Source organism: Lissotriton helveticus, chromosome 2_1 (assembly GCF_964261635.1).
Source record: "Lissotriton helveticus chromosome 2_1, aLisHel1.1, whole genome shotgun sequence".
Lineage (NCBI taxonomy): Eukaryota > Metazoa > Chordata > Amphibia > Caudata > Salamandridae > Lissotriton > Lissotriton helveticus.
Genome location: NC_136059.1, coordinates 155,748,493 through 155,775,985, shown reverse-complemented (window position 1 = coordinate 155,775,985; position 27,493 = coordinate 155,748,493). Strand labels below are relative to the sequence as shown.

The following is a 27,493-nucleotide window of genomic DNA, read 5'->3' as shown; positions in this document are numbered from 1 at the left end:
ATCGAGCATTAGTGGAACCATGGGAGTGCCTTGGGGAAGTGACATGATGGCCCTCCAGAACTTCCTCTCAGATCTTGGCAGTTCGTTGGTAATACATGAGCCCCATAGTTCTGCCCCATAAAGAGCCGAGCTAACCCCCTTTGCTGTATAGATTTCAATGACAGGAGCTATAGGTCTAAATGCACAGGAGCGCTGTTCTTTCAAGAGAGCTCCTGTTACCCTCTTGTGAGCTAACAACATTTTGTCTTGGTTAAGGGCCCACTGCATATTGTGCGACAAGCGGATGCCTAGGTAGTCAAATACTTCTACCCTCCCCAAAGGTACAGCATTCAATTTCGGGGGACATACAGATTTTTTGGGGGTATTCATAACAAGGTATTTCGTTTTGTCAGTATTGATTACTAGGCCCCATTCTGTGCAGAAGGACTGAAAGTTATTGAGAAGTTTTTGAAGGCCCATTGGGGTTTTGGATATCAAAAGCGTATCATCTGCAAAGAGAAGGGTGGGTATACGCTCCCCCGCCAGGGATGGTTCATCTGAAGGATCTTTCCGAAGGTGCTCAACCACTCCGTTGATATATAAAGAAAAAAGAGTGGGAGCTAAAACGCATCCCTGGCGGACCCCTCTCTCGACCGGGATACTACTAGTTTTTTGGCCTTCTGTGCCCCATCTAATCTGGGCGAAGCTGTTTTCGTGGAGCCTTATAAGTAGCGAAAGAATGTAGTGTGGCATCCCCATCTCCGCAAGAACTCTCCATAGGGTTTCCCTGGGTACTAGGTCAAAGGCAGTCTTTAAATCGATAAAGGCCAGATAAAGACTGCCCTTGCCTATGACCACCACCTTCCAGTAAACCAGCATCAATCTAAAGGCTTGTTCGATTGTGCCAGTGCCTGCTCTGAATCCTGCCTGGCAATCAGAGAGAATATTGTTATCATTAATCCACTCCAATATTCTAACCAATAAGACCTTGCCAACTACTTTTTGGCTGATGTCCAACAGGCTTATGGGTCTGTAGTTGGACGGGTCATCCCTAGCACCTTTTTTAAAGACAGGGACAACCTCCGCCCCTTTCCAAGATGTGGGAATCGAAGCACCCCTGCAGATGGCACTAAGCAGGTGATGAATGAATTTCCCCCATTTCAGAATGTCTGACCGCAGCAGGTCTCCAGGAATGCCATCCGGACCTGCCGCCTTTTAGGGCATGATGGTGCTTATGGCATACTCCACTTCTTTTATTGTGAAGTCAGGCTCTACTGAATGAGTCACCCAATCCATTTGGATTGTAGTTAAGGCCGTCTCCCATCCCTGATCATCATTGGGTTCATCTATAGTGTTAAGGCCTGGTTGGCGAGTATATAGTTTTGAGAAGTGGTCAACCCACGCTTGGCTGGAGATGTTACAGGTAATGAGGTCACTGTCCGGTCTGTTTCTGGCTCTAATTGTGTCCCAAAAGCACTTTGGATCTTTTTTTAGGCTCGCCTCTTTTAGAGTGCGCCAGTACTCTTCTTCCCACTCTTTTTTTGCACATACCAATGTTCGCTTGTGCTCTTTCCTGGCTATCTGTATCAACATTTGGGATTTGCCTCTAATAGCCTTGATCAGGAGCGACTTTGCCTTTCTGCATGTGGATGTGTACCAATCGTGCTTGCCCTTAGGATTCCGAAGTACCACATTCCTCTCTGTACTGCCCTTTTTCAGGAATACATCCCCTATGGACCTGAGTGTTGCCTCAAAGATGGGTGTTGCTATTTCAGTTAGCGAAGCCGGATTACTAGTATCCAGTTCCGCTTGTGAGGCCATGAGTAATTCGTTGATGATAGCAAGTTTGGTTTCATCAGTAGAGATTTTGTTCCACTTCAGGCGTCTTCCACAGGAGGAGACAGAGATTTTATGAGTTTGTTTAAAGGGTACTGCCGGTGGATTATTGGGCCAGGGGTCTATTAGAGATAAAGAGAACGAATTATGATCGCTTTCCACAGTGGGTAAGACTACCATATCCTGCACTAATCCCCATAATTTAAAGTCCAACAGAATATAATCAATCCTTGAAGTATGATTGACTCTGTTAAAAGTAGCAGCTCCTAAATGATCTGAAATTGTGCGGCCATTTGTGGCTCTTAAACCAAACTCCAATGTCAGAGCATTTAACTGAATTGCACTACGGGTCCATCTTTTAATCGGGGGGATGGTTAAAGCTGGAATACCCCATCTTGCGTCATCCTCACCTAGGTCCATATTATCGTCCATAGGGAGTGGCTCATAAGTACAATTAAAATCCCCCGCAACCAAAGTTTGAGCACCCTCAGCATTTTCTCTAAGTTCTGCTTCAAGGGTGGTTACTATCGGGGACAAAGACCCATGATTGGTACCTCTGATATAAACATTATACAAAGCAAGGATTATCCCCCTACAAGAACCTCTCAAGGAAATTCCTAGAATATCAAGGCTATTAACCTGCTTGGGTGTTATAGAGCAGTTAAGGGAAATGCTTACCCAAATGAGCAGGCCCCCCGAGGGGCGACCCTTCCCGTTTTTGGCTTTTATTGCAGGCACAAAGTATGTAACATAACCAACTCAATGGAGTGATTCTAGGCTCCAGGTCTCCAGGAACAAGCAGATTTTGTGCGCCTCCACTAGGTCATTCCACTCTGGTGAGGCCAGTTTCCTATGAATACCTGCTAGGTTCCAGCTAAGAATCTTCAGTGAGCCCTTGGGGTCATGACCATTATAATTATTTTTATTTTGGGGGCCCAGACAATGTACTAGCGGCGAGGGAGCAATTGAAGGTGTTGGCTGGATTTTGCTGGACTCTACTACAGGGGCAAGGTAGGGGCGCAAGATTGGAGTTTCCTTCGACATGTGCCCTTCCTCCCCCTGTCTCGTGTCCAATGGTGGGAGGGTAGTTTCCTCAAATATGAGTCAATCCACCTCATCCAAAGCGCAGAACCTATTCCAGTGTGCAAACTGAGAAGTAAAAGGATCAAACTCAAGGGAGGCCTGCCAGGGTAGTCGCCAATGCTGGAAGCTATGTTGGGGTACTTGTTCCTGCTCATGGGTATTCTATTTCTCGGGATTTGTCTTTGAGGTATGGACGGATAGAAGTACGAGAGATGGACAGGGTGGATTTGTGTGTTAATTCCACTAGGGGGTGCATTGCATATGTAGTTCACTGCCGCTGTATCTCTAAAATTGATGGTTATGATATCCCCTGCTATAGTTTTTATGTTTCTGCCTATCCATTCCCCTCTTCTGACCGCAAGAATTTCCCCAGAGATGTTAGGAGGTAGGGGTCTATTTAGCTGTAGCCATTGAGCACATTTGTTTCTTAGCTCAATTTGGGTTTCCCTTTTTCCCTCCTTCATAGGTGGGACTCCTGTTAGTGCGACCACAAAGGGCGAGGCTTCAGGCGGCAGGTTGATTGTCTTAAAACGTGCCGGTCTTGCCTTAGCCTCTTGGTTTTTTGTTAGGGGAGTAGCAGTGCTTGTGCTCTTTTTTGTGATTTGGCCGTCTTTATCTACAGAAATTGGGGGGATTTCCATTTCCTGAATTATGATGAGCCTGCAGAGTGGTACTAGCAGTATTGGCATTCAGGGCTGCAGCAGCTTTCTTCCCAGTTTGGGCCGGATGTTGCATAGCTTTATCAGCTGGGTGCAGGTTGGAGTGTACTGGATTATCTTTAGGTAGATTGCTGGTGGTTCCTCCTTTTGATCCCTCTTTAGACCCGCCTTTAGGTAGTGTGCCCGCTTTAGTTAGTGTGCCCTCGTTACCCACTTGCTTGTTGGGACCCAACCCTTTGGTGTTGATTAAGGATGTCAGTCTGTCGATTTTTGACATGAGTGGCTTAATGTGGGCAATAATCGTGTCCTCAAGGTCTGCTTTGAGGTCAGCTACCATGTTTGCTACCCAGCAAGGTATGCCTGGTGAGGAATTAGTGATTGGGGCCACTAAGTTGTGGTTTAACGTGTTGTGTTTGGCCTTTTTCTTCTTCTTGTGTGCACTGAGTGCACTAGCTTTTTCAGAGACTGTGTTACTTGAGTTCACCATTCCGCAAACCCGTGCAGGACTTAAATCTGACTGGATGTTTTCTAAATCCCCTATTACCTCAGTGTGGGGCTGAGCACACGGGAGCTCGGCAAAGGAGGCAGTAACCCCAAGACTAAGATCTGACTCATCGTTGACGTCTAGAGTTGTTACCAAAGGATCATCTACTGCATCCTGCGAGTCGTGCACAAGTGTTATGGGAGGTAAGGATATCCTCCTTTCTGTGTTGGCTATAGCAGTGGATACAGCCCCTATAGTCTGTTGCAGCATGATATCAATTGCTGTAAGAGTGGGGACAGGTTGAGGGGTAGCCTCCTTATGTTTGTTGTTCGATCGAAGGGTAGGCATCCTAACAGTTTTTGGTCCCTTCCTCATGCTACCTCGAGTCAGGGTGGTATACGTGGCACTAGAAAAGGAGTATAATTGTGTTTAGTTCTTGCAGGAGCCCACTCACTTAGAATTGGAAGAGAGCAGTACAGCAATGAATGTTTACCTGCTCAGTTGTGAATGTGGAGTAAGGGGGGTGGCCCAGCCCAGCCTCTTCTGGCCTCAGAGGGTCGTAGAGGGCCCGCCCTTTGCCCGGCGTCCCGCGAAGCGGGCCTCTGCGCCGCTTTTGTGCACCTCCTGGTGCGGGCGCGTCGTCAGCGGTGCGCGCCGCCGCAAAGCCTGCCGGGAGTTGTGGTCCCGGAGCGGCGGCGCGAAAGATGGTACAGCTGACTCTCGGCCGGTGGCGGCGTGGGTTCTGCTTTCTTGTTTTGGCTCCCAATGACTCTCAGCGGTGGCGGCGTCCCAGTGCTGCCTTCAGGTAAGTGAAAGGAAAGGCATGAAAGAGCGCAAACAGGGGTTGAGAATTTGGACCCCTCTAATGGATTGGTGTAAAACCCAAAGTAATCTCTTATGATTCATGAGGAAGATTATTTCATTGTATGCATCCTTTGGGTAAGGTGAACATTAATTTGTAAACTGTTTATGAAAATGATGAAATGTGGATATCATGAGCATATACAAATATGTGGAGGGAGTGGGTGGGGTTGGGGAGTGGGTAATTGTTGAGAAAAACCAAATGAAGATATTTAAAAAAAAAAAAAAAAAATTTTTCCTTTCAGATATCTGTCAAATATGGAAAAGTATATTGATTAGTCAGACAGAATCTGTAAAATATTAAACAATATATCAATTCCTCAGACTCCAAATTATAAAAACATTACAAACTAAAAAGATACCAGCAAAGATTTTTGCCTTTAAGATATCTGTAAAGATAAATGAGTATATTGAACAGTCAGACTGATATTCTGGCCACAGAGTGAAATGCAATTTCATTAGACAGAGGGAGGTACTTCCTTAACTATTAGGTCCTGGGAAGGGGGATTCCCCCTTCACATTAGGTTTAAGGCCCACTTTCATAAATAAACTGTGGTAAATTTACAGTTTAACAGTGTGCACAGGGATTTGATGCAGGCTAAACGTGCTAGTCTGCATGATCGTATGTCCTGGATTTTAAAAGGCATTCCTAGGATACCCCTCCTTTCAATTAAAAGTTTAGGGCAAATACATAAAAGGTTGATCAAGCCTTCGACTCCTGTCCCACATAGAAGGCAGGAATTTGTGACCTCATTCCGAAGCCAGAGTAAAGTGTGCAGCTGTGCAGGTAGATGACCAAAACGGAACCCCATACATTTCTTCTTCAAGTGCTGGATCCAGACTTCAGATAAATAGCTCTGTAGTTTGAGGGTTTTATAGTCATTTAAAGTCATCAAGCCATGTGACCTTTTGATAGTAAATCTTTATCCTTAATTGCTGATTACTTCCTTGTTAGGCGATTTATAGTTTTTTTATTTAAAGACTGCAGGTGCAATGTTAAGATCCTATAGTTTTCATACTCCAAGAGTGGTAATCGCAGGTTCTAGATAAAGCCGAGCAGGAGAACTTTAATTTCTGGAAAACTCTAACCATAAGGTTTTGCTTAATGTGTCATCAGACGATGCTCTTAGTTAGTGCCACGATTTAAGATAAGCCCCCATCCTTCCAATTGACTGATTTGCCAGCCCAAATTCTAAACTAATTTGGTCTGGGGAGGCGTTGACTGGTAAGCGAAAGAGATGCCTATGGATTTTTGAATTGACTATATCAAGAAAAGCTACATCCCTCCCCGGAGTGCTTCACTGCCATATGCTAGCGTTTGAAACAATTTGAAAGTGATAACCTTTAACAAAGGTTAAAGACTTATGCCGACCACAGATCTTTTAAGAGTTAAAAGGCAGTGAGTAAAGAACTACTTTTCCATCTTAATTCCTTTGTATATGTGGAAGAATCATTTCTATATCGTTAAATAAAATACTCAGATATTTATACTCCTTGGTATAGTCTAGCTGCTGGTTACACCGGCATCAAGTATAATTGTGCCGCCTGCGGTTACTTATCTTCATGACCTTAGTGGTTTTACGATTAATAGTCACCTAACATTAGACATCTTCTTTGCCAACTAACTTTAGTCATTTTCATGATCGCAATGAACTACATTTAGCCATCTGTACCTTCACCTAACTTTAGCTATCTTCGTGATCAATTATCCTTAGACATCTCCTTAATCAATTTGTTTTAGTTATCTTTGTCATCACCTAACGTTAGTCATATCCATCTCCTTTATTAACTGCCCTTCGCCATCACCATTATCAATTAACTCCAGGCATCTATAATGATCAACTAACCTTACACAACTCAATGATCAAATCATTTATCTCTCTCCATTATGAATTTGCCCAAGACATCACCATCCTCACCTAATTTTAGTCATATCAATAATGGACTAATTTCTGTAATTTCCAGGAATACTTTCCAGGAACCATACTTTGCAATTTTTCATTGAACACAGTTATCTCTTGAGGTTGCCCACTGTGGACTACACAATTCTGCTTTCTTTACATAATCCCAAGCAAAAAAATATCCATGCATAGTTTCCAGCCTATGAGACTGATCTGCTTACTGAAGAATAAGCTATGTTGGGTATTATATATAACAATCTCAAATCATAATTCCTGACACCATTCTAAAACACCCTGCTTACAGTTGTGAATGGTAATCGAAAGGCAATTAAATCATATTTCTGTTTGATGATTTTATATAACATTAGATGGACCAAAGAATTTTTCGAGTAGTGTTTAGAAATTTTAGAGGTTTTTTTTTTAGCTGTCATGGAATACAAATCAGTGAAAGCCATGCCTTATAACTACAACCTCACAGCACACACTGTCTCATGATGATTGTTAATGAATTCATTTTTGTTTCACTGCATTCATTGACCCACACATGTTGTCAGTTGCATTAATTATCCTTTTGTGTCATGCACATCAATTGATGATAATCTTCAGCAAAGCTGTCCTGATACCTGAAAGGATAATGCTCCCTCCTGATGTCTGCTTCTTACTGGCTCCCACAGGGCACTCTGTGAGACAACTCCAGATTAACTACAGTGACTTCTTCCCAGATTACTTCTCAGTGGCAGAGAAGCCTCCTGCTGAGTTCTGCCTGTCGCCCGACAGCACCACAGAATCAGTCTCCATCGACTTGTTACAGAAGAAAGGTAAAGTTGTATGTTTACCCTGTTCAAATAATGAACCCCCCTCACCCCAAAAAAGGTCGGATGTACACAGCAGCATTTCCCTAACTGTTTCTTTGAGATCACCAAATTAGACTGAAATTGAGCAATGCACGTATAAGGTGCACATTAGTTAATCAAATATATAGCATTAATATGCTGAAAGATACATAAACTATGCACCCACATAATGAAGCATGCCTAAATGATCTTTAAAAGTAGAATTTGATGTTTACAATCTAATCATTCAACGCTTCCTGTAAACAGAGTTATGATAAAGCTCATAGACCAGAAGATGGTGTGCGTCTATTGATAACATCTTTGAAATCAGAAAACTCATTCATTCATGTACAATATAATAGATTTTAAACAAAACGGATGATTATTTTAAGGGGCTGCATTTTTTCGGGTCTGTAGAAGTGCCCTCCTTCACCTATGATCTGTGATTGTGTTTGTCCATCAAGAGGCTATTTCCTCTGGCTGGTCGTGGAACACTGAGTGACCTTTCTCCCTGTCTCTCCCTCTGTTTTGATGATTTTTATCGATGCATAAAGATTTCTCAGTGAGGTCAAAATTCAGATATAAGTGACATATTCACGGAGAAATCTTGGTTAATCAGAAACATTATGATTTGATTAAGATATTAGAAACTATCATTGGAGGTGGTAGAACCCACATGCTCCCAACGCCAACCATTTGATACCATTTATTAATATATAAATTAAAAAAACCTTACATACTGAGTAATGGGTTTAAAGAGAAAGGTAGAGTAGGTTGCTTGAGGATGAGCAGGGAGATCAGGATATTGCATGCTTGGGTGTCAATAAAAGAGAAGCTTTGTGAATGTCTCAGCGCTGGGTTGACAGGTGCGATTAAAGTAAGTAGTCAGGCTAGAGAAGGAAAAACGGGCTCCTGCGATGAGAGGGGGCACATAGTGAGGGAGCGGTGAGTGGAAATGAGAGAACCATGCAGGAAGAGCATGAAAGTAAGGAGCAGGAAAGAGGAGGATTTTGGCTGTAGCTGGTACTAAGGTAAAAACTAAAAGAGTGAGGGTTTCAACCAAAGACAGACAGAAATAACTTCATTGAAGAAACACAAGAAAGAGAAAGATGCAAGAATCTGAGAATTACAAACACAAAAGTGACAAGCTTATTGTTGAAGGACAGAGAGTAATATAAATGGAGGTTTGGAGAGGGTTAAGTGCATATCCATGCAGAACCCCTGAAAAGAAGGGAGAGAGGGTTCGGCCCCACCTGGGAACCATGTATCCAAGTGCCCTTACTACTGCTGTACCAAAGAATCCCAAGATGTGTTTTAGAGAGGAAATATCCTTCACCCAGTAGGCAGAACCCAACCTGCCTTTACTCTGCAGTCACTACCCGACTGCGACGTTACCTGCGTTCCTTTACCATGCAAGTCGTTACAACAACTTGCTTTAGAGTGCATGTTGTTGGACTGGTGTTGGATTTTAAGTTCAACACCTTCCCTACTGATATACTGAATTGAGTGAAATAGAAATGTATACTATCCCAATGTCCAGCACCCCACCAAGGCAAGTCGTTGTAACAACTCGTGTGGTAAAGGAATGCGTGGTAACGTCGCAGTCGGAGTAAATGACTGCGGAGTAAAGTGCATGCGGGGTTCCATCATATATCCGTTATAGAGCAGTGGTTTTTACGTATTGACTGCTGGGGACCCCCATCTTAATGACTACCGGGCTCCGGTAAACCCCCTGAATCATTATTGGAATCCGGGAACCCACTTTGAATCACTATTAAAATCTGAGGACCCGGTCCTAAGCAATTTCGATGATTTCTTGAACTGCAAAACAATACACAAACATACAGACGCAATCATTCATCAAAGAAATACACAAATGTGGAAATATGTTACTTAATTCACAAACAAATATAAAACAAATTAAATCTTTAGTTATAATGAGAAGTTTGGAACTTTTCTAACTTCAATTGAGGCCTCCCATCGTTGTCCATACTATATTCTGTTTGAGACATTTCCCCTTGTTCCACGAACAAATAAGAGGATATCAACTTAATTTTAACCTCCAATTTTAAATTTCTTCAGATTTACAGAACATTTAAAAATATTCAGTTTTACACTTTGCTTTAATAATTATTTATACCTTATTAATCTGTTAATATTATTACATTTTCTAAGAAGTCAGGGAGCTCCTGAGTAGGCATTGCGGACCTCGGAGTTTCCCAGACCACAGGTTAAGAGCCATGTTTTAGAGACAATTTGTTCCAGTTCTTTTGAAATACTAAAAAGTCTGTTTATTCTTCAGGTCTGGTGAAAGCCATTAACACCGCTGTGGACCTGATAGTCGCACACTTCGGAACGAGTCGAGATCCTGGGGTGAAGGTAATGTATGGACTTCATAGATGGATCATTGATGACATTTGTATGTGTATTCTTGAGTGCTATGTGACAGACAAGCAACATAAAAAAGAATGCAGCTTCTTTGCTCCAATGTAATGAAATATTTTCAATTCACTCTGCTTCCTATGGGTAATGCATACTTTACATGAGCAGTCAGCATCGCTGCTGATTACTGGTGTTTGCTGATAGCTGGTATTTGCTGGAGGCTGTAAGATTAACACTCCATCAAATAGCCCCTGTGCTTCTAGTGATTGTTTCTAGCCTGCCTGAACAACTGAGGTACTTTAAAAGGACTGCATTTTTATTGTTTTCTGAGATTTTGGTGCTCAACTCTCTAGTGCAAATGTTGCCATGTATGTCCGTTCTCTCCTAAAGCAGTTATGAGCGGGAAGAGGTGTGGCGCCGCGGCCAGGGCGACTATCGCTGGAATCTGGGGACCACGGTTCGATCCCCGGCTCCGGCGGCAGGTTAGCCCAGCACCATGTGACTCTGGGCAATAGCTCGCTTAATCTTCCCGACGGCCCCCAGCGCCTAGAGACCCTTACGGGTGATTGTGCGCTTTACAAATGTGGACTTTACTTTACTGAGATGAATGGTGTTAACATAGGGACAAAGAGGCACAGGTTACCCAACAAATGGAAGAATCACTTTTCCCAGTGAAGGAGGCCTGGGAGTAAAAAATATGCATTAGTAAAAGAGCAACAATCTAAGGCTGGGCCGTCATCCCTACGTCTGCAGATAGATTGCGGTGCGCTGAGTTTGTTTAATGGTAGGTGTAGGTCCAAGGGTGCTTGAGATCCTGATTTCACTGTGAAACTAGACCATTCTACTTGTACGGCAGCCACAGATTGTGTAACCACTGGGTACAGTATCTTTCAGGTGCAGTATTAACACACTGTTCCGCCCTTTAGACTTCTCACTGGACGATACAATATTAAATGCACATGTTTCTGCCCATTCCAAGGTGCCCAAACCTGGTATGTGGTGGGTTTGACCAAACAATTTAAACCAGGCTTGGCATGGCCAAAATGGTGCGGGGAAAAAGCACAAGTTGCAGATCTGAAATCACTCTAACCAGAGCAAAATGAATGCTCATATTTTAACTTCTAAGCTTCTCATGAAGAGTCAATAAAATACCCTACAAATGAACTTCTGTGGCCAACCTTAACCAGACATTCTGACAAAGAAAAGTAGGCCAGTATAGGCATGGCGATGCTTTGCCGCTTCGCAAGCAGCACAGTCATTTTTAAGTCCCTCAGTTACAACTGGAGTCCTATGATAGGGGTGCCCAAGACAACAGTTAAGTATTGCCTTAATGTTGCATGAATCCTGGACTACCCAACAGATAAATGAGGTGAAGCCAAGGGGTAAACATGATACACAAAACACCCTTATCTCACCTTCTCTCAAGAAACACCTATGAAACCATCCCTTGGTCTGGTTAATGCCATTCTTGATCATGTTTTCCCCACCTTGTTGACTAAAATGTGCCCATTAGCCACCTCCTAGTGGCTATACCAGCAGTATACTTCACATTTTGATCAGTAGATTACTCAGTTCTCTTGGGCATATAATTCCTGGACATAGTCAATAGCTTCAGTCTTACAAGCCCAGTCCAATGTCAGTGTTCCGAAACTTTCTTCAAAGATGACTTAAAAGACAAGACAACACCTTCCCTCCAACCCAAGTCCTGTGTGCTGACCACAAAACCTACCCATTCCCAATCATGCTCCCAACACCCACAGCATAAACAAATATTAAAATGAATGTATCTATGTGTCATAGCAATAAAGCCTAGTTCTGTGTGGGATCAAAAGCCCTCAAAGACATTGAGTCCTGTATGTGCCAAAACAGCTTTACATGTAAAAGATTCAAAGACAAGTTAGGTCCAGAGACAGCCCCACCTACTCAATCAAGTAAAAGAGTTTCCCCTTTCACCCTTCAGAGAACAGCTCCCTCTAAAGCCAATGTTTTGGGGTTTTTTTCAATTCTTTTTTCCTCATTCGCCTCAAAACCTCAGCTAACAGAAGATCAGAAGGCTGCCACTGCTACTCAAACAAGAGAAGTAGGCTGTGCGATGATCGTTTCCGCCCTTCGTCCCACGCCTACCAGTAGCAAAAAAAACTACTTCCCTCCAGTTGCTGCCCTCCCGTTATTAAGGAGAGGTTGGTTGCACTCTCTTCAGGATTTAAGACTGAAGCCGGTGGCTAGACAAGCCGAAGCCTGAAAGGTTACCGCTCTCTCCAGCACAGTCTGAGAGTTCCACTGAAGCTTAATCATAGGCCAACAAAAAAAAACCTACTCAGACCGAAGTCCAATTTAGCAAGCTGTTCCAAATGACACGCTTCTTAGAGTTCTTCAGTCGGGCCAGATCTATTTTAGAGGTTTTATATAGCGAGGATAACCACTCTGACTGTGTTGGAGGTTTTGTCTCGACCCATCTGTTACATATTTCCCGTCTGGCCAACAGCATAGCAAAAAATAGAAAATCTCTATCGGGCCAGAGAAGTCACTAGATATGCCAAAAATGATAAGTTTAAGGGAAATGTGTATCACAAATCCCAAAATAGCAGTTAAACAGTCTCCAACTTCTCTCCAGAATTTCAAAAGAGACAGGCAAGCCCAGAACATATGCACATCCGGGACACTTTCCAAATTAATTTTTTTACACCTTGCAGGTGGGCCTTTAGAAATTTTGGAAAGCCTTTTCGGGGAAAAGTAAGCTCTGTGTGTCGTGAAATAATGATTCCTCCTCAGCCAGGCTGGCTTCACGACTGAGAAGAGAATATTATAAGAGGTCTTCCACAGAGGTCTTCCACAGATCCTCCTAGTCTATCTCCGGAATGGCACCCACCCATAACTCCTCGGCTAGCTTGAACTCGCCATCAATAGCCTCTTCAATAGCCCAATAGAAAAAATAAATCTCTTTCTTCCCTACAAGCTTGTTAACCAGATGTTCTTCGAGGGGATTCCCCCGGCCTAACGAGCTCTTTAAATTCTGAGACCAACCTAATAACTGTAAGTACTTGAACTTTGATATGCCCCCCTCCAACTTATCATTTAACGTGGCACATGGTAAGAGAGATCCATAAACTGCAAGATCCCCCCATACCAGTAGCCCCGCTGTTTTGAGAGGAACTGCCAGCTGATCTTTTAGACAACTGGGAGTTCCACATAGGAGCCAGCCTTGAGTAATATTCAAGACCTGTTAGTTTTTTGATCCTAGCCCATATTTAAGCTGTGCCACTTAGAACTTTCAGTCTGACTTTTTCGAAAAATGTGTTGTCCCCATACTCAAACAAAAAAGCCTTCATGAACCCCAATTCTTCCAACGTGGCTAAAAACATTTTACCTCTCCCTGAAGAGTCAGGTGATTTTAGCAGCATTCTGGAGTGTGTTAGCTGGAAGGCCCAAGCATAGTATTGAATATCAGGGAGTGCCAGGCCACCTTTCTCCCTTCCTCCATGATATTCTAACAGCTTTGGAAGCCCAAACAAAAGAATTATTAGATTGTTGGAATTTATCTAACAGTGCTTTCTCGAAATTCAAAGGGATGGTGTTAAATAGAACAGTTACCTTTGGCAAAATTGTCATTTTTATGAGATTTACTCTACCCAAGATAGACAATGGGAGGTGAACCCAGGATTTCATGAGTTCTTGACAGTCCTTCAAAATATTGGTAAGATTGACTTTTGCTATTTTATCTATTTCTGGGAAAATTTTAATCCCCAAGTAACACAGCTCTTTTTTGGTTTGGTATCGGCATCCCGGTAGGTTCCATGACATAAGCTTGGTTTTATCCGCATTAACATCATAGCCAGAAACCCGGCCAAAATCTCTCGCTAACTCAATCACCGAGGAAAAGAGGATTCCAGATCCGACGAAAGAATAAGAATGTCGCGGGCATACAGGGCTACCTTCCTTTCCCATGAGCCGCTCTTAAAAGGTGTAATAGTTGGCTCTTCCCTAAGACACTGGGCAAACGGCTCTATATATAGGTCGAAGAGGAGAGGGGAGAGGGGGCATCCCTGTCTGGTTCCCCTTTTGATTTTAAATGGTCTAGTTGTTCTGCCGTTTACCACCAGCCTAGCTGAGGGCTCTCTGTATATAAGGGGGATGGTACGGCAAACTTTTGGCCCCAGGTTCAGCTTCTCCAAAACCACTATAAGGTATTTCCAATCCACCCTATCGAATGCTTTAGTTGCATCCAATGTCATGGCCGCTATTGGAAGAGAAAAAGTGGAAACAAAATCTATCGCACCAATAAAATCATGAGTCAGATCAAAGAGATTCCTACCCTTTACAAAGCCCTTTTGATCTGTATGCAGAAGCTCGCCAACCATGCCCCGAGTCTGTCTGCCAATATCTTGGAGAAAACCTTATCATCTGAATTCAACAAAGATATTGGTCTATACAACCCACATTTTGTAGGGGGTTTACCTGGTTTTAAAATTAGGGTAATATTTGCTTCCCCCCATGTGACAGGTGGTTGAGCTCCCTCTTCCAAATGTTTGTTAAACATCACCATGAAGGGAATAATTATTTCATCTAATTTTTTATAAATTTCCACAGGGAGGCCATCTGGCCCGGCAGCTTTAACCTTTTTACAATCTAAAGGAGCCTTCCGGACTTCTTGATGCGTTATTTCTGCCTCCAGGTTTTCCTGATGAATTGTAGTAAGAGAAGGTAACTGGATCGGATGTAACCAGTCTTGTATGGTTAGACTGTCAGTATCACTGTTATCCTTATACAATTCCTCAAAATAAGCATGAAAGATTTCTCCCATCTCCTCCGCCCTACTTATTAATGAGTTACTATGTACGTCCTCTATTTCTTTGATGCGATTCCTGACTCTCTCCGTTTTGGCCTTCCAAGCGAGTAGCCTGCCGGCCCGCTCACCATATTCGAAGTGGGCGAGCTTGCTCGACTCCCACCTATTAGAGATTCTTGTTTGAAATATATTTTCCCAAAAGGCTTTTATTGAATCTAATTCTACTCCTAGCGCCTCTCTTAATTCTTGCTCTTCATCGGTTAAATGCTTAATTCTATCCTCCAGCTCCTTCATTTGATGTTCCACAGATGCAATTTCCTGCCTGTATTGTCTGTTCTTATGAACAGTTTTATTCGTAATCAGCTCCCTCATAAAAGATTTCAGGGCGTATACAGTCATGATGTCTGCTGATCCTATATTAATTTCCAAAAAGGCTTTTACCTCCTGGATCAAATAACCAGTTACAGTATCGTCTAAGAGGAGTGAGCGGTCAAAAGACCACACCCTCTGTTGTTCACAACCTACTAAATCGAGGTCAATCCAGACCGCTGCATGGTCTGACAGTGGGGGGTCAAATATCCAATATTCTTTGTTTTACCCCTTAGATCGTTACTAATTCGTATGTAGTCTATTTGTGATTTATGTCTGTATTTTTTGTTATAGAAAGATACGCCCAACTGTGTGCCAGATCGCTCTCTCCATATATCACAAATAGCATGTTGTTTCATCATCGCTTTTAAGAAGCTCCTAGATTTAGAAGAAACTGTAGCTCTACTTTTTGATGTTTAATCCAATTGTGGACTTAAAACTATATTGAAATCCCCTGCCAAGATGGTTGAATCAGGGAATTCCAAAAGATTAAAAAACATGGTCTTTAAAGTTGAAGGATCATCCTGATTGGGGCTATAGTAACCTACAATTGTAATAGGGACATTCTCTACAGAAATCTTAGTTATCACCCATCTGCCACTTGAATCTGTTCTTACTTCTTGTAGTGTAGCATGTGCTTGTTTTTTTACTAAAATAGCTACACCTCTTTCATTGGCAGTCTGACATGAGCAGGCACAATGTTCCACCCACCTGAGCTTCCCACAGATATCATTCATTTCTTTTCTCAACTGGTGGGTTTCTTGTAGAATAAATACTTGTGCGGGTGAGTCTCGTAAATACTGTAGGATTTTCTCCCTCCTGCTTTTAACTCGTAGGCCATTCACATTCCAGGACATAGACAATGCAATGTTTTCATGGCGGATAGAAACACTGGGATTTCAATTTACCCCAGCCTACAGTACGCCGGTACCAAACCAAAAATCACTAAAACTTGAACTTCAGCTAAAGTAAGAGGCAATTTTTATTTTTTATTTTTTCCCCACTGCTCCCACATCCGTGCTCTCAACCCCCTGCCCAAACTCCCTCCCACCCCTCCCTGGAGAACCCTACCCCCATTTACCTGGACTTGTCCAGATTCTGCCTGCAAGCAAGCCCTAACTGCTCCAAAAATTATTATACTTACTTTAAGGCTATCACTATCTACTTCTACCACCGACTACATGCCAAATTATATAGTAAGGAAGGCATAATCTATTTGATAAAGTATGTGTACAAAAAACTGGGATGGTTAATTACATTTTTAGGTTCTCTATGAGCTCATCCACTTTCTGCACTGTTTTAGCAAAATACATTTTATTGTTAAACATGATCTTTAATTGCGCTGGGAATTTCAATTGGACCGTTGCTCCCAGCTTCCTAAAATCGTCCATTCTTTTCCCCAACTCCCACTGTCTATCCAAAGGAGTGCGTGAGAGGTCCGATCTAATTTCAAAGAAAAAAGAAGAGTCTCTAGGTTTTAGAGATTTCAGGTTAAGGGCTGCTGTTAAAATCTTCTCTTTGAGGGAGAAAGTAAAAAAATTGATCAAGATCTTCCTGGGCTCTGTCCGATTTGGATGTTTTCTAAAAGGATCCCGATGAATTCTCTGGATATCTCTCCTTAACTCCTCTTCCGAAGCTTCAATTTGTATTGTGTCTTTAATGAGGGAGACAATAAAAGATTTAAGGTCTTCACCCTCTTTCCCTTCGGGTATGTTCAAGAGCCGCAAGTTATTGCGCCTGGAATTATTTTCCAACAATTCCTCTCCTTCTCATAGAGCGGCTTCCTCTTTTTTAAGCAAGGAGATATCTGTTCTAACCTCTCCCAGACCATCTTTTAGGACTTCAACCACATTTTCTAAGGCCACCGTTCTTGAACTTGAACTGTCCAATTTTTTCTCCAGTGATTCGCAGAATAGTCGAATTTCCCCTTGATTTGATTCTGAGACTGAAAACCCTTTTGTAATATCCGTGGCCATGGCAAAGAAGAGAGATTCCAGCGATCCTCCCAAGGGACCAGAGACTCTTGAGGCTATCAAAGGCCCCGATGTGTCACTACTGACCTCTGATGTTCTCTCTGCCCCTGTGTCGGGCTCTACTCTGACCTTTACTGGCTCCTCTAGGTTCCCAGCTAATGGCACAAGATTACAGCCTCTTTCACTGAATTAACCAGTTTTTCTTGTGACTCCATTTCCTGCATGTCTGGCTCAGAGGGGTCTGGGAGAGACCCTGAAGGAAAATCTGAGCTGAGCGAAAGATCTACCGCAGGGACCAACTCGGAAGCTGAAGAGGGGGATAGTAGTAAAGGCAGGGAAAGACTTAGATCCATATCCAAAGGCACAGACATTTTGTTAACATTAATGGATCAGACTCCTATCTCTGCCCCCTCAGCAACCCCCTCTGTTTCCCCACCTCCAGCACTTGCGGCAGCACTTTGAAATAGGATCTCAATGATGGGGTTATTCTAATTTTAGCATCTGTTGGAACGCCCTTTTTCTCGATTTTTCTGAAGACCTTCCCTTTATATTCCCGATATGGGGAGCTCTCACCCCTATCTCCTTCAGCGCCTAAAGTTGGATAGGTTTGGTCCGTATGTGCCTTCTCCTGAGTTTTAGGCTCTTGCACACCAGCCTCTTTCCCTACCCCTCTCTTCCTGCCCTTTTTTGCCACTTTGCCTCCTAGTGTCTTAGAAGCCCCACAGACTCTCCCAGCCTCTCTGATTTTTACGCCCTGTAAATTCACAATATGCTGGGTAGGCAGAGAGGACACAGAAGGCTGCGTTGTAAGAAATGTAAAGTCAACTTATCTGCTTGGAGCCCCATTCCGATCGTATTCCTTCATACACTCCACAACGCAGAGTTTAGGACAAAGGTCGAAACAAGGATAAAAGATGAGTCAGACATAGTTTTAGTTCTCTTAAAAATATCAAATTTAACACCAAACATATTGTAAGAACGTCTTGAAATTTCTAGAGCTCTGATGTCAGAAGCTCTTCTGCAAGAGATTAGGCACAAAAGAGTGGCTAATTTAATAGAACGGTTCTTTCTATTAAGAAGCGAATTAGAAGGCCAATTATTGAAAAGGTCAAGAACAAGTTTGACATCCCAAAGAGTCTCATATCTGGCTTTAGGAGGTCTCCTCAGGTGGATACTTTTCATGACTCTACAGATAATACATTTTTTACCAATAGTCTTACCGTTGATGAGGGTATGACCGGCAGAAATAGCAGATCTATAGCAATTAATAGATCTATAACTAAGTCCCCTCTCAAATTGTTCAACCAGGAAGTTGACTATGTTAACAATAGGGGCCTCCAAGGAATCAAGGTTCCTTTCCAAGGACCAAATTACCAATACTTTCCAGATATTATTGTATCTGTAGTGTGTGCCAGGTGCCCAAGATTCCCTGAGAAGGATTGAAGCCGTCTCCGAAAGGCCTGAGATTTCATTAGATCTCCTGACACTTTCCAGGCCAGAAGGGATAAACTCCCGTTCAGAATAAGGGGGTGAATTAGACCGTCTAAGTCGGTGAGAAGATCTCCCAGGGAAGGAATTAAGAAGGGGAGACTGCATGTCAGTTCTACAATGGTCGGGAACCAAGCCTGAGAAGTCCATAAAGGAGTTATCAAAATGAGACAAAATTGTTCTTCTCACTTTCTGCACGACCCGCTGAATCATGGCAAAGGGAGGGAAGGCATATCCCCGGATCTCTTTCCAAGATTGCAGGAAGGCATTGACTGCCAGAGCATCCGGGTCGGGCATCCAGCTGAAGTACGTCTCGATTTGGAATATCAATCTGCTTGCGAACAAATCCACGTCTAGATGACCCAGATCTCGTTCAGGGTGTTGAATACGGAAACATTTAGTTTCCAATTGCTGTAATCCATGAGGATCCTCGAGTTCCAATCCGCAGAGTAGTTCGCTTCTCCCGTAAGATATTCCGCTTTGAGGGATATATTGTGCTCCAGACAAAACATCCAAAGCTTCTTGGCTAGGTTCGATAAATCCTCAAACTTTGTCCCGCCCAGACGCTTGATAAAAGCCACGGCTGACATATTGTCCATTTTCAGAACGACGGACCTCTCCTGATGGGAGTGTTTGAAACTCATAATAGCATAGAGCCCGGCGGTCAATTCTAGGAAGTTTATGTGGTGAAGAGATTCCTCCCGAAACCACAAACCACCAGTGTTTTGATTGAGCAAACAAGCTCCCCAGCCATGAAGGCTCGCATCAGTTCCAAAACAAACTCTGGTTTTGGGCCAAAGATTGCCTTGCCATTCCACGCTTCTAGATTGTTTAGCCACCAATTCAATTCTGAGGGGGTTTCTAGATCCAAACAAATCCTGTCTCCATACAACATTCCGGATCTCAGGGCTCTTGCTTTGATTCTCTGAAGAGCCCGATAATTGAGAGGTCCAGGAAAAATGGCCTGGATGGAAGACAATAGAAGACCTAGGAGTCTGGCAATTTCCCTTAGGGAAAGGTCTTGATGTTTCAAAACATATCTTATTTCCTTTTTTATTTTTGAAATTTTCTTTGAGGGGAGGAGGAGAAGACAACGTTTTGTGTCTACCCTGAATCCCAAAAACTCCATGGACATTGTGGGAATCAAAGAAGACTTTTCTTTGTTTATGATGAATCCCAGATTTCCAGAAGATTCATAGTGAAGTTCAGATCTTGAACTAGTTGATGATGATCTTGAGACATAATAAGGATGTTGTTGAGGTAAATGATTAGACGAACACCTCTTAATCTTAGATAAGATAGGACAGCCCTCATAACGGATGAGAGACCGAAGGGAAGTGCTTGAAATTGGTATAAGTGATTTTTCCAAAGGAACTGAAGGAAGGGTTGATGGACCTTGGCCATGGGGATAGTAAAGTAGGCATCTTTCAGGTCTAGTTTGACTAACCAATCTTTTACTAGTAGTAAATCCCTGAGAAGATGGATGCCCTCCATCTTGAAATGTCTGTAAATCAGGAACTTGTTTAGGTCTAGGAGATTAGCTGCGCCTGAGTTCCCTCTCCGACTGGTGTTGTGCAGAGAATAAGGGGCGAGGACTTACCACACTTACGGGCCCCCCGGAGCCCCGTACCTCAGAACCCGGTTCTCCTTCCTGTAAAGCCAATGTTATTGGTAACTTGCAAAGGAGTCCACTAGTAATTTGGGATGTAGACTGCAGCCTCAACACTCACATAGGATGAATAGTGTGAACTGGTCCTATCAAGTCTGGAACATCCTTTCAGTCATTCCACCTATGAACCAAATTAACATGATTCCAAATAGCCTAAAAGGCTGGAGGTTGGCACAAATTGATTCTAAAACTCTCTTACCAACCATTTGAGAAACCTCCATCCAGGGGCGTGGCTTCATCAGTCTGATGAGGGGGGTGAGCTTCAGATTTCACAACAATCACATTGGAACATCTTGTTAAACTTAAAACAGATTATATGAGAAGCGGGACATGAGGTGGGTTTAGCGGGGAGTGAAAAGAGTGTGAGTGGGGATTGTTAGGTGTACTTAAAACGCAATCTTTTTCAAACTAATCAACATTTTTTAAGGCCTTCAAAGCATAGACGAGGGAGAGTCTGTGTTTTTGTCAGTGTGGGCATGTACAAATCCTAGGTAAAATGTGACAGACACTTCACTTTACCCAACTCAAAGCACTTTTTTGGGCAACTATTTAATACAGAACACATTTTTGGGGGGTGTAACACCCTCAACTCCCCCTCCCGCGAGCTACACCCATGCCTCCATCCACCCAGGCCAGACAAGCTTAACACGCAATCCACAAAAGCCTCTTCTCTCATACTTCTTCAAGAAAACTTTTAAATCTGTCAGCCCTACAGCCCGCTAAAGTCTGCCCTAGCAAATCTCATAATGGTCCCAAAATAATAATAATAATTGCATTTGTAAAGTGCCTGGTTACACTAGAATCAGTGTGTACCTGCGCTGAGGTATCAGCTAAAAAAACAGCGACACCAGGGGCCTAGCACAAGATCAAGTTATACCGCAGGAAACAAATGGGTCTTCAAACCTTTCTGAAAAATGAACTCAGAGCCCTCCAGCCGGAGACTCTGAGGAAGTGTGTTCCACAGCTGAGCCGCCAGATATCGAAAAGAGCGGCCACCCATCCTGGCTCTCTTAATGTTGGGAACGTACACCTTTCCTTTCCCACTGGATCTTAGCAGTCTAATCGGTACATAGGGAGTTAGAAAGTCATGCAAATATGCGGGCCCCTTCCTTTGTAAAATCCGGTGACTAACTCACAGGGCTTTAAACTTTACTCTCTCCCTAATAGGAAGCCAGTGTAGGGAGGCCAAAGTCCTTGTTGCTGAGGCTCTGTTAGGAAGCATAAGAACCAGTCTCGCTGCTGCATTCTGGATGTACCGCAATCTCTGCATGCATTTAGTAGTTGCACCCAGATACAGGAGGTTGCCGTAGTCCAGGCGAGAAGTCACCAAAGCGTGCACCATGATCTTCCTTGATGCAGTGGGGAGGGCATCTAGGGTTTTCCATAAACCCCGTAAGATACCAAAACAAGCGCCTGCCACCCTCCTGGTATGGTAGTCAAAAGACAGCTTATTGTCCACCCATAGCCCAAGGTTCTTAGCTTGTTCTCAAGGTGTAGGAATAGGGCCCATAGTCTGGGGCCACCATGCCGATGACCACACTGATGGGGCCTTCCCTATCACCAGCTCCTCGGTCTTGCTACCATTCAACTTCAGGCAATTATTTGCCATCCACACAGCCAGTTCTTGAAGGCAGGACACAAAGTTGGAGGCAGCACCAGCCCGAGCTTGGGTGAGGGAGACCACCAGCTGGGTGTCATCAGCGTAGGACAGGGCATTGATCCCAAATTTATCCGAGATTTTAGCCAGGGGGGCGACATAAAGCTTGAACAATGTCGGGCTCAGGGTGGAGCCCTGCGGCACTCCCTGTGTCAGCTTTTTGTTCCTGGAGTAATAAGTACCCTGCATGACTTGAAAGCTGCGCTCAGATAAAGAGGATTGCATCCACTTCAAGGCCCCACCTGCTACACCACCTCTCTCTAGGTCCTGCAGCAGGGTGTGATGGGCAACAGTGTCGAAAGCGACACTTAAGTCTAAAAGAATTAAGGTCGCTGTCTGCCCTTCGTCCACATACTTCCGAATGGTCTCGGTCGAGTACAGCAGGGCAGATTCGGTGGGAATGAAGGGGCCCGGAAGCTAGACTGAGAAGGATGGAGAAGGTTGTTTTTACAGATATGTGCTGTAAGTTGTGTATTCGCAATCTTCTCCGCAACCGTAGCAAAAAAAGGGAGCAGGGAGATGGGGCGCAAGTTGTCAAGCTGATCAATACTAATGTGAGGTTTCTGTTGTAGAGGGAGCAACACTGTCTCCTTCCATATTTTAGGGACCACTCCTGAGCTAAAAGACAGCTCCAGAAGATATCTCATAATAGGCTCGAGTATGTCAATACTCCCTCTAAGCACCCTAGGGGTAGCAGGGTCCCTTGGTGACCATGATTTAATACTGGTGGCTATCTGTTTAGGAGTGTCAGGGGCGGGCACAAAAAATTCGTGAAGACACTGTACTTCCAAAACATTCACAGATTCCCCCTCCACTCCCTTGCCATCACGAGCAGAGTCAGGAAAAGAAGAATACATCTTCTCCACCTTAACTGCAAAGTACTCAGCAACTCGATTGCAGGATTCCTCAGATCCAGCAATAGGCACTGCAGTAGATGTTAGGGAAGATATTTCTTTAAAAACCTTAATCAGCTCGATGGTAGAATTCTCAGCTGGTTAAATCCTTTCCTTGAAATAGGCTGTCAACCCAACCATTGTGCGCTCCACCAATGCTTGTCCAAGGACATATCCAAGCCAAGACTGGTGGCTTAGAGGACTAATGTGTTCACTGTAGGGGCCTGTGTTGGACCTCAGGGTGACAGGTTCAAATCCTGGTGGGTTTACTCAGCCTTTCATCCTTCTGAGGTCGATAAAATGAGTACCATTGAGTTGGGTAAAAATAAACAACTGTTATTCAGCACCAAGTTACCCTTGGGCGAGCGTGTGCTTTACAAATACACGTTATGTTATGTACAGCATGAACCACCGAGGCTGTCATTTGAGCCCAGTTCATCGTGTTCTGTTAATGATCTCATTGTACAACTCTTAACAAACCGATGCCACCACATACCTGTAAATGGCCCTGCTTGACAAGATGCAGGCATGTAACCCAGATAGATTGTCAGACGCAACAAGCTACGTGCAACCTGTGGCCTCACTATTCTGACACATGTGTCACTTCTGGGAAGAGCACCGAGAAGCAAGTACATTATGCAGTGTGTTCAGTACAAATAAAGTAGTAGTTATAAGGGAGACCCCTGCCTGGCAGCATCCCATGTCCCACTGAGCAATATTCCTATTTTCATGGTGTAAACATGGCGTAAAGCCAGTGTTGCTTCTTGGAAGTCCTGTAACGCCATGCAGGGCCAGGAGTATTGTTATGCTTTTTGCACACAAAAAAGTTCCTTCGAAAGAATCCCTCAGATAAAATCCAATTTAGCATGAGAACAAAACATCTAACTTCATGTTCTCAATTCATCAAAATACAATGAATCCGCTGGAAGAGACTCTCGGTGAGCGGTGTCTATCAAAGGGAAGGTTAGAGGCTGGAAGGGCGAGGGAGGTGGAGTGAAAGGCCTCAGCTTTAATCCTCGTGGGTGTATATTGTTTATACTTCAGTCGGGGTTACGACAGCGATGGGATCGGGCCTGCCTTTGCCGAGCTGTGATAGCCAGACCCGCGGCTCGCGCGTCGACCCTCGGGAGGGAGCACTGGAGAGGAGCGCGCGGATTCTATAAATAAGCTTCGTGGAAAGGGAAGGTTCGGCGCATGCGCAAGGATGAGAGGCCACTTCCATCAGTAATGAGGCACCGGCTGCCAGCGGGCTGCAGAAGGCCAGAAAATGGATGAAAGAAAGCAGAGATGAAGACAAGCCAGGCGCCGATGCTTCACGCCGCTTTTAGCAGGTTTTATTCTTCACGCCGCTGTAATGATGCTTCCGAGCACGCTCTACATACACATCTGCGGGCACGTTTGCCATTATCACACGCAACAAAGGAACTCGCTGTGCTGCGTGCATGAAAGAGAGACACAAAGGTTTCCCATTTACAAAGATATGGAGCATTTTTGGTCTCTCCTTGGGCGGGCAAACTTACTGTGTGCTGCCTAGCGCCAACGCAGGCACCCTTGCACCACCTGCGTTAAGGGCAGAATTGTTTTTATGCAGGAAGGAACACCTTCCTGCACAAAAACAATCCCCTGAGGCATATTCATATTTCTGTCTGTGCCGTAGAATGCAGCACACATGGAAAGAGAAAGCAACAAGGAGCAATAAAGATATGTCTCCTCGTTACACTTCTGTCGGTTACGCACACTATTTTAGCACAAGTCCAGGTTTACAAGTCTGTAAATATGGGGTTGCGTCACAATACACCGGAACACCCATGCTCCATTCATGTCACGCCTACCCAACGTAGAGTAACTCACGCCAGCGCTATTCGTTGTGTTGTGTTACTTTTTATTTACTAAACTAAGCAAAGGCGATTTGTGTGGCTCAGTAAATGACAAACATCATTTTGCTAGGGCTGCGCCACAAAAGTGACACAGCCCAAACGCAAAATAATAGTAAGCTGTGCCCTAATTTAATAGTGCTCAATAAAAGTGGGAGATAATGGTGTAGGTATTGAATTATTTGAAATATTTCCAGCTGTCTAACAATGGAAAATGAGCAATGGGATAGATTTAGTGGTTGGCAAATATTATGTTAATTAATCACTGTGACACATTGTAAAGCACTCTAACATGCTTGAGAAACACATTAATGAAAGTGGTGTTAATGGCTTCTCCTTCACTTTCTCAGCACGTCAAGTCATTGGGATCTGCCCGGCGTAATACTCTGGCAGCTATTCCACACTTCAGTCAGGCGGCCAAATCATCAACTGCTTTCTTCCACTCTCTTAAATAGAAACATTTACTTTGCCGGGGCCAGTTGACAACAGCAATCCTAATGCTGGGGATTGCAGTTTGACCTGGGCAGTCCCTTGCTGGTGGGTTCGCTTAAAAGTGCTGACCCTTTAAAAACACTGTTAAAGGTGGCAGCAAGGCTCACCCACTTCACAAGCAGCAAGGCTCACCCACTTCACAAGCAGCAAGGCTCACCCACTTCACAAGCAGCAAGGCTTACCCACCTCACAAGCAGCAAGGCTCACCCACTGCACAGGCAGAAAGGCTCACCCACCTCACAGGCAGCAAGGCTCACCCACTTCACAGGCAGCAAGGCTCACCCACTTCACAGGCAGCAAGGCTCACCCACCTCACAGGCAGCAAGGCTCACCCACCTCACAGGCAGCAAGGCTCAGCCACCACACAGGCAGCAAGGTTCTACACCTCACAGGCACTTCACAGGCAGAAAGGCTCACCCACCTCACAAGCAGCAAGGCTCACCACTTCACAGGCAGCAAGGCTCACCCACCTCACAAGCAGCAAGGCTCAGCCACCACACAGGCAGCAAGGCTCACCCACCTCACAGGCACTTCACAGGCAGAAAGGCTCACCCACCTCACAAGCAGCAAGGCTCACCACTTCACAGGCAGCAAGGCTCACCCACCTCACAAGCAGCAAGGCTCACCCATTTCACAAGCAGCAAGGCTCACCTACTTCACAAACAGCAAGGCTCACCCACCTCACAAGCAGCAAGGCTCACCACTTCACAGGCAGCAAGGCTCACCCACTTCACAAGCAGCAAGGCTCACCCACCTCACAAGCAGCAAGGCTCACCACTTCACAGGCAGCAAGGCTCACCCACTTCACAAGCAGCAAGGCTCACCCACTTCACAAGCAGCAAGGCTCACCTACTTCACTAGCAGCAAAGCTCACCTACCTCACAAGCAGCAAAGCTCACCTACTTCACAAGCAGCAAGACTCCTCTACTTCACAAGCAAAAGGTTTTTCCAACTCTTCCTGGCCCTCAGGTTGGCTAAGGCCGGTTTCCTTGATTGTGCCTCTGTTGTACCACCGCAGCAGCCCTTAGGGTTCTGACAATATCACATTTTCATGTTGCTGTGAGAACCTAACTCTAAATCCCAGTTGGCCAGTTCTAACTAGCGAACAGGTGTGCTATGCTCTGTGTCTGCTTCTGCCATCAGAAAATGCCAAAGGCGACCAACCATTCTCAAGATATAGAGCCATGATGTTTGGTACCAACATACGACAAACCTTAGGCTCTAGCCCAGATCCAATCGCTTGCAAGCACTTATATCCTCGTACCGCCTCCTGGAGGAACACTGGCAGTGCACTTAGCCTTGGAGCTCATGGTAAATGACAGGTCCACCATGCGTACTGTCCAGTAACTACCGACTGCCCAAGGAGCTAGTAAAATAGTCCTCAGTATCACTCTGTAGAAAAGATGATGTCGTTCATACATGGAATATGAGATTGAATTTACCATCTAGTCACTCCGCAGAGGGGTCTGGTGAGGAAGGATACTCATCAGACAGCAAAAGTCACTGAGAGGATGGATGCAGACTATGTTAAAACCCATTTGAGCCATGAGTTTTTATGAAGTCCAAAAGGCATGAGCAAAGATGCGAAGGTTTTACCTTGCAATTAATATGATGTTTTTTTAAATTTTGCAAGAATTGTTTTTTACGCTGTCTGTTCTTTGTGAACGTTACCTTTCATAATTGAGAAATAAAATTGGGGGAGAAATCTTTCACTAAAACCGAGTTTTGGATCTGAATCATATTAAGTCACAATGACCATATACTTGTGGTTACTCTCTGTAATCCATCTACCAGCACAACACTTGGGCATCAGACATTGCCATACGCAAATTAAACTCTTTAGTGCCCTTCACTCCTAATCTGCCTCTACTTTGTCATACACATGCTCTTCCTTCTGTCTGGACTGCTGTCATTTCTATGATTGTATCAGATATCCCTTGTAATGGGCAGCAATCTAACTTTCTATTGGATCATGTCCATGCTATAGATCAATCTGAAAAAAGAAGTAGATAAATAAATAGATACATTTAAGTTTTACAGAAGAAAAGTGCTGCAAAGAACTTCCTTTTCCAGAGAGATTATTGCAAAAAAATACTTCTGGGAGGAAAGACTTGTTCATGAAGCGAAGTTGTTAAACGTGGTAACTTCTCTTGGAGGGTGCTGTCCCAACTTTTGTTTAACACCACATTACTTCATTAGCTCTTTTTTAATTTCCTTTCTTCTTGTGTTAATCCTCATATACTTCATCTTGAACAATTTTGCTAAATTCACTGC

General features: G+C 44.0%; 1 protein-coding gene across 7 annotated transcripts in view; it reads left to right on the top strand.

The window, feature by feature from the left end:
• The window catches only part of RUSC2 (RUN and SH3 domain containing 2), a 397,633-nt gene that overhangs the window by 304,664 nt on the left and 65,476 nt on the right, over nt 1–27,493 (top strand). For all 7 annotated transcript variants that reach the window (XM_078674652.1, XM_078674657.1, XM_078674656.1 and 4 more), the window contains 2 exons: nt 7,478–7,621; nt 9,939–10,015. In XM_078674652.1, the coding sequence (XP_078530778.1) occupies nt 7,478–7,621; nt 9,939–10,015 (221 nt within the window). The remainder of the gene's footprint in view (nt 1–7,477; nt 7,622–9,938; nt 10,016–27,493) is intronic.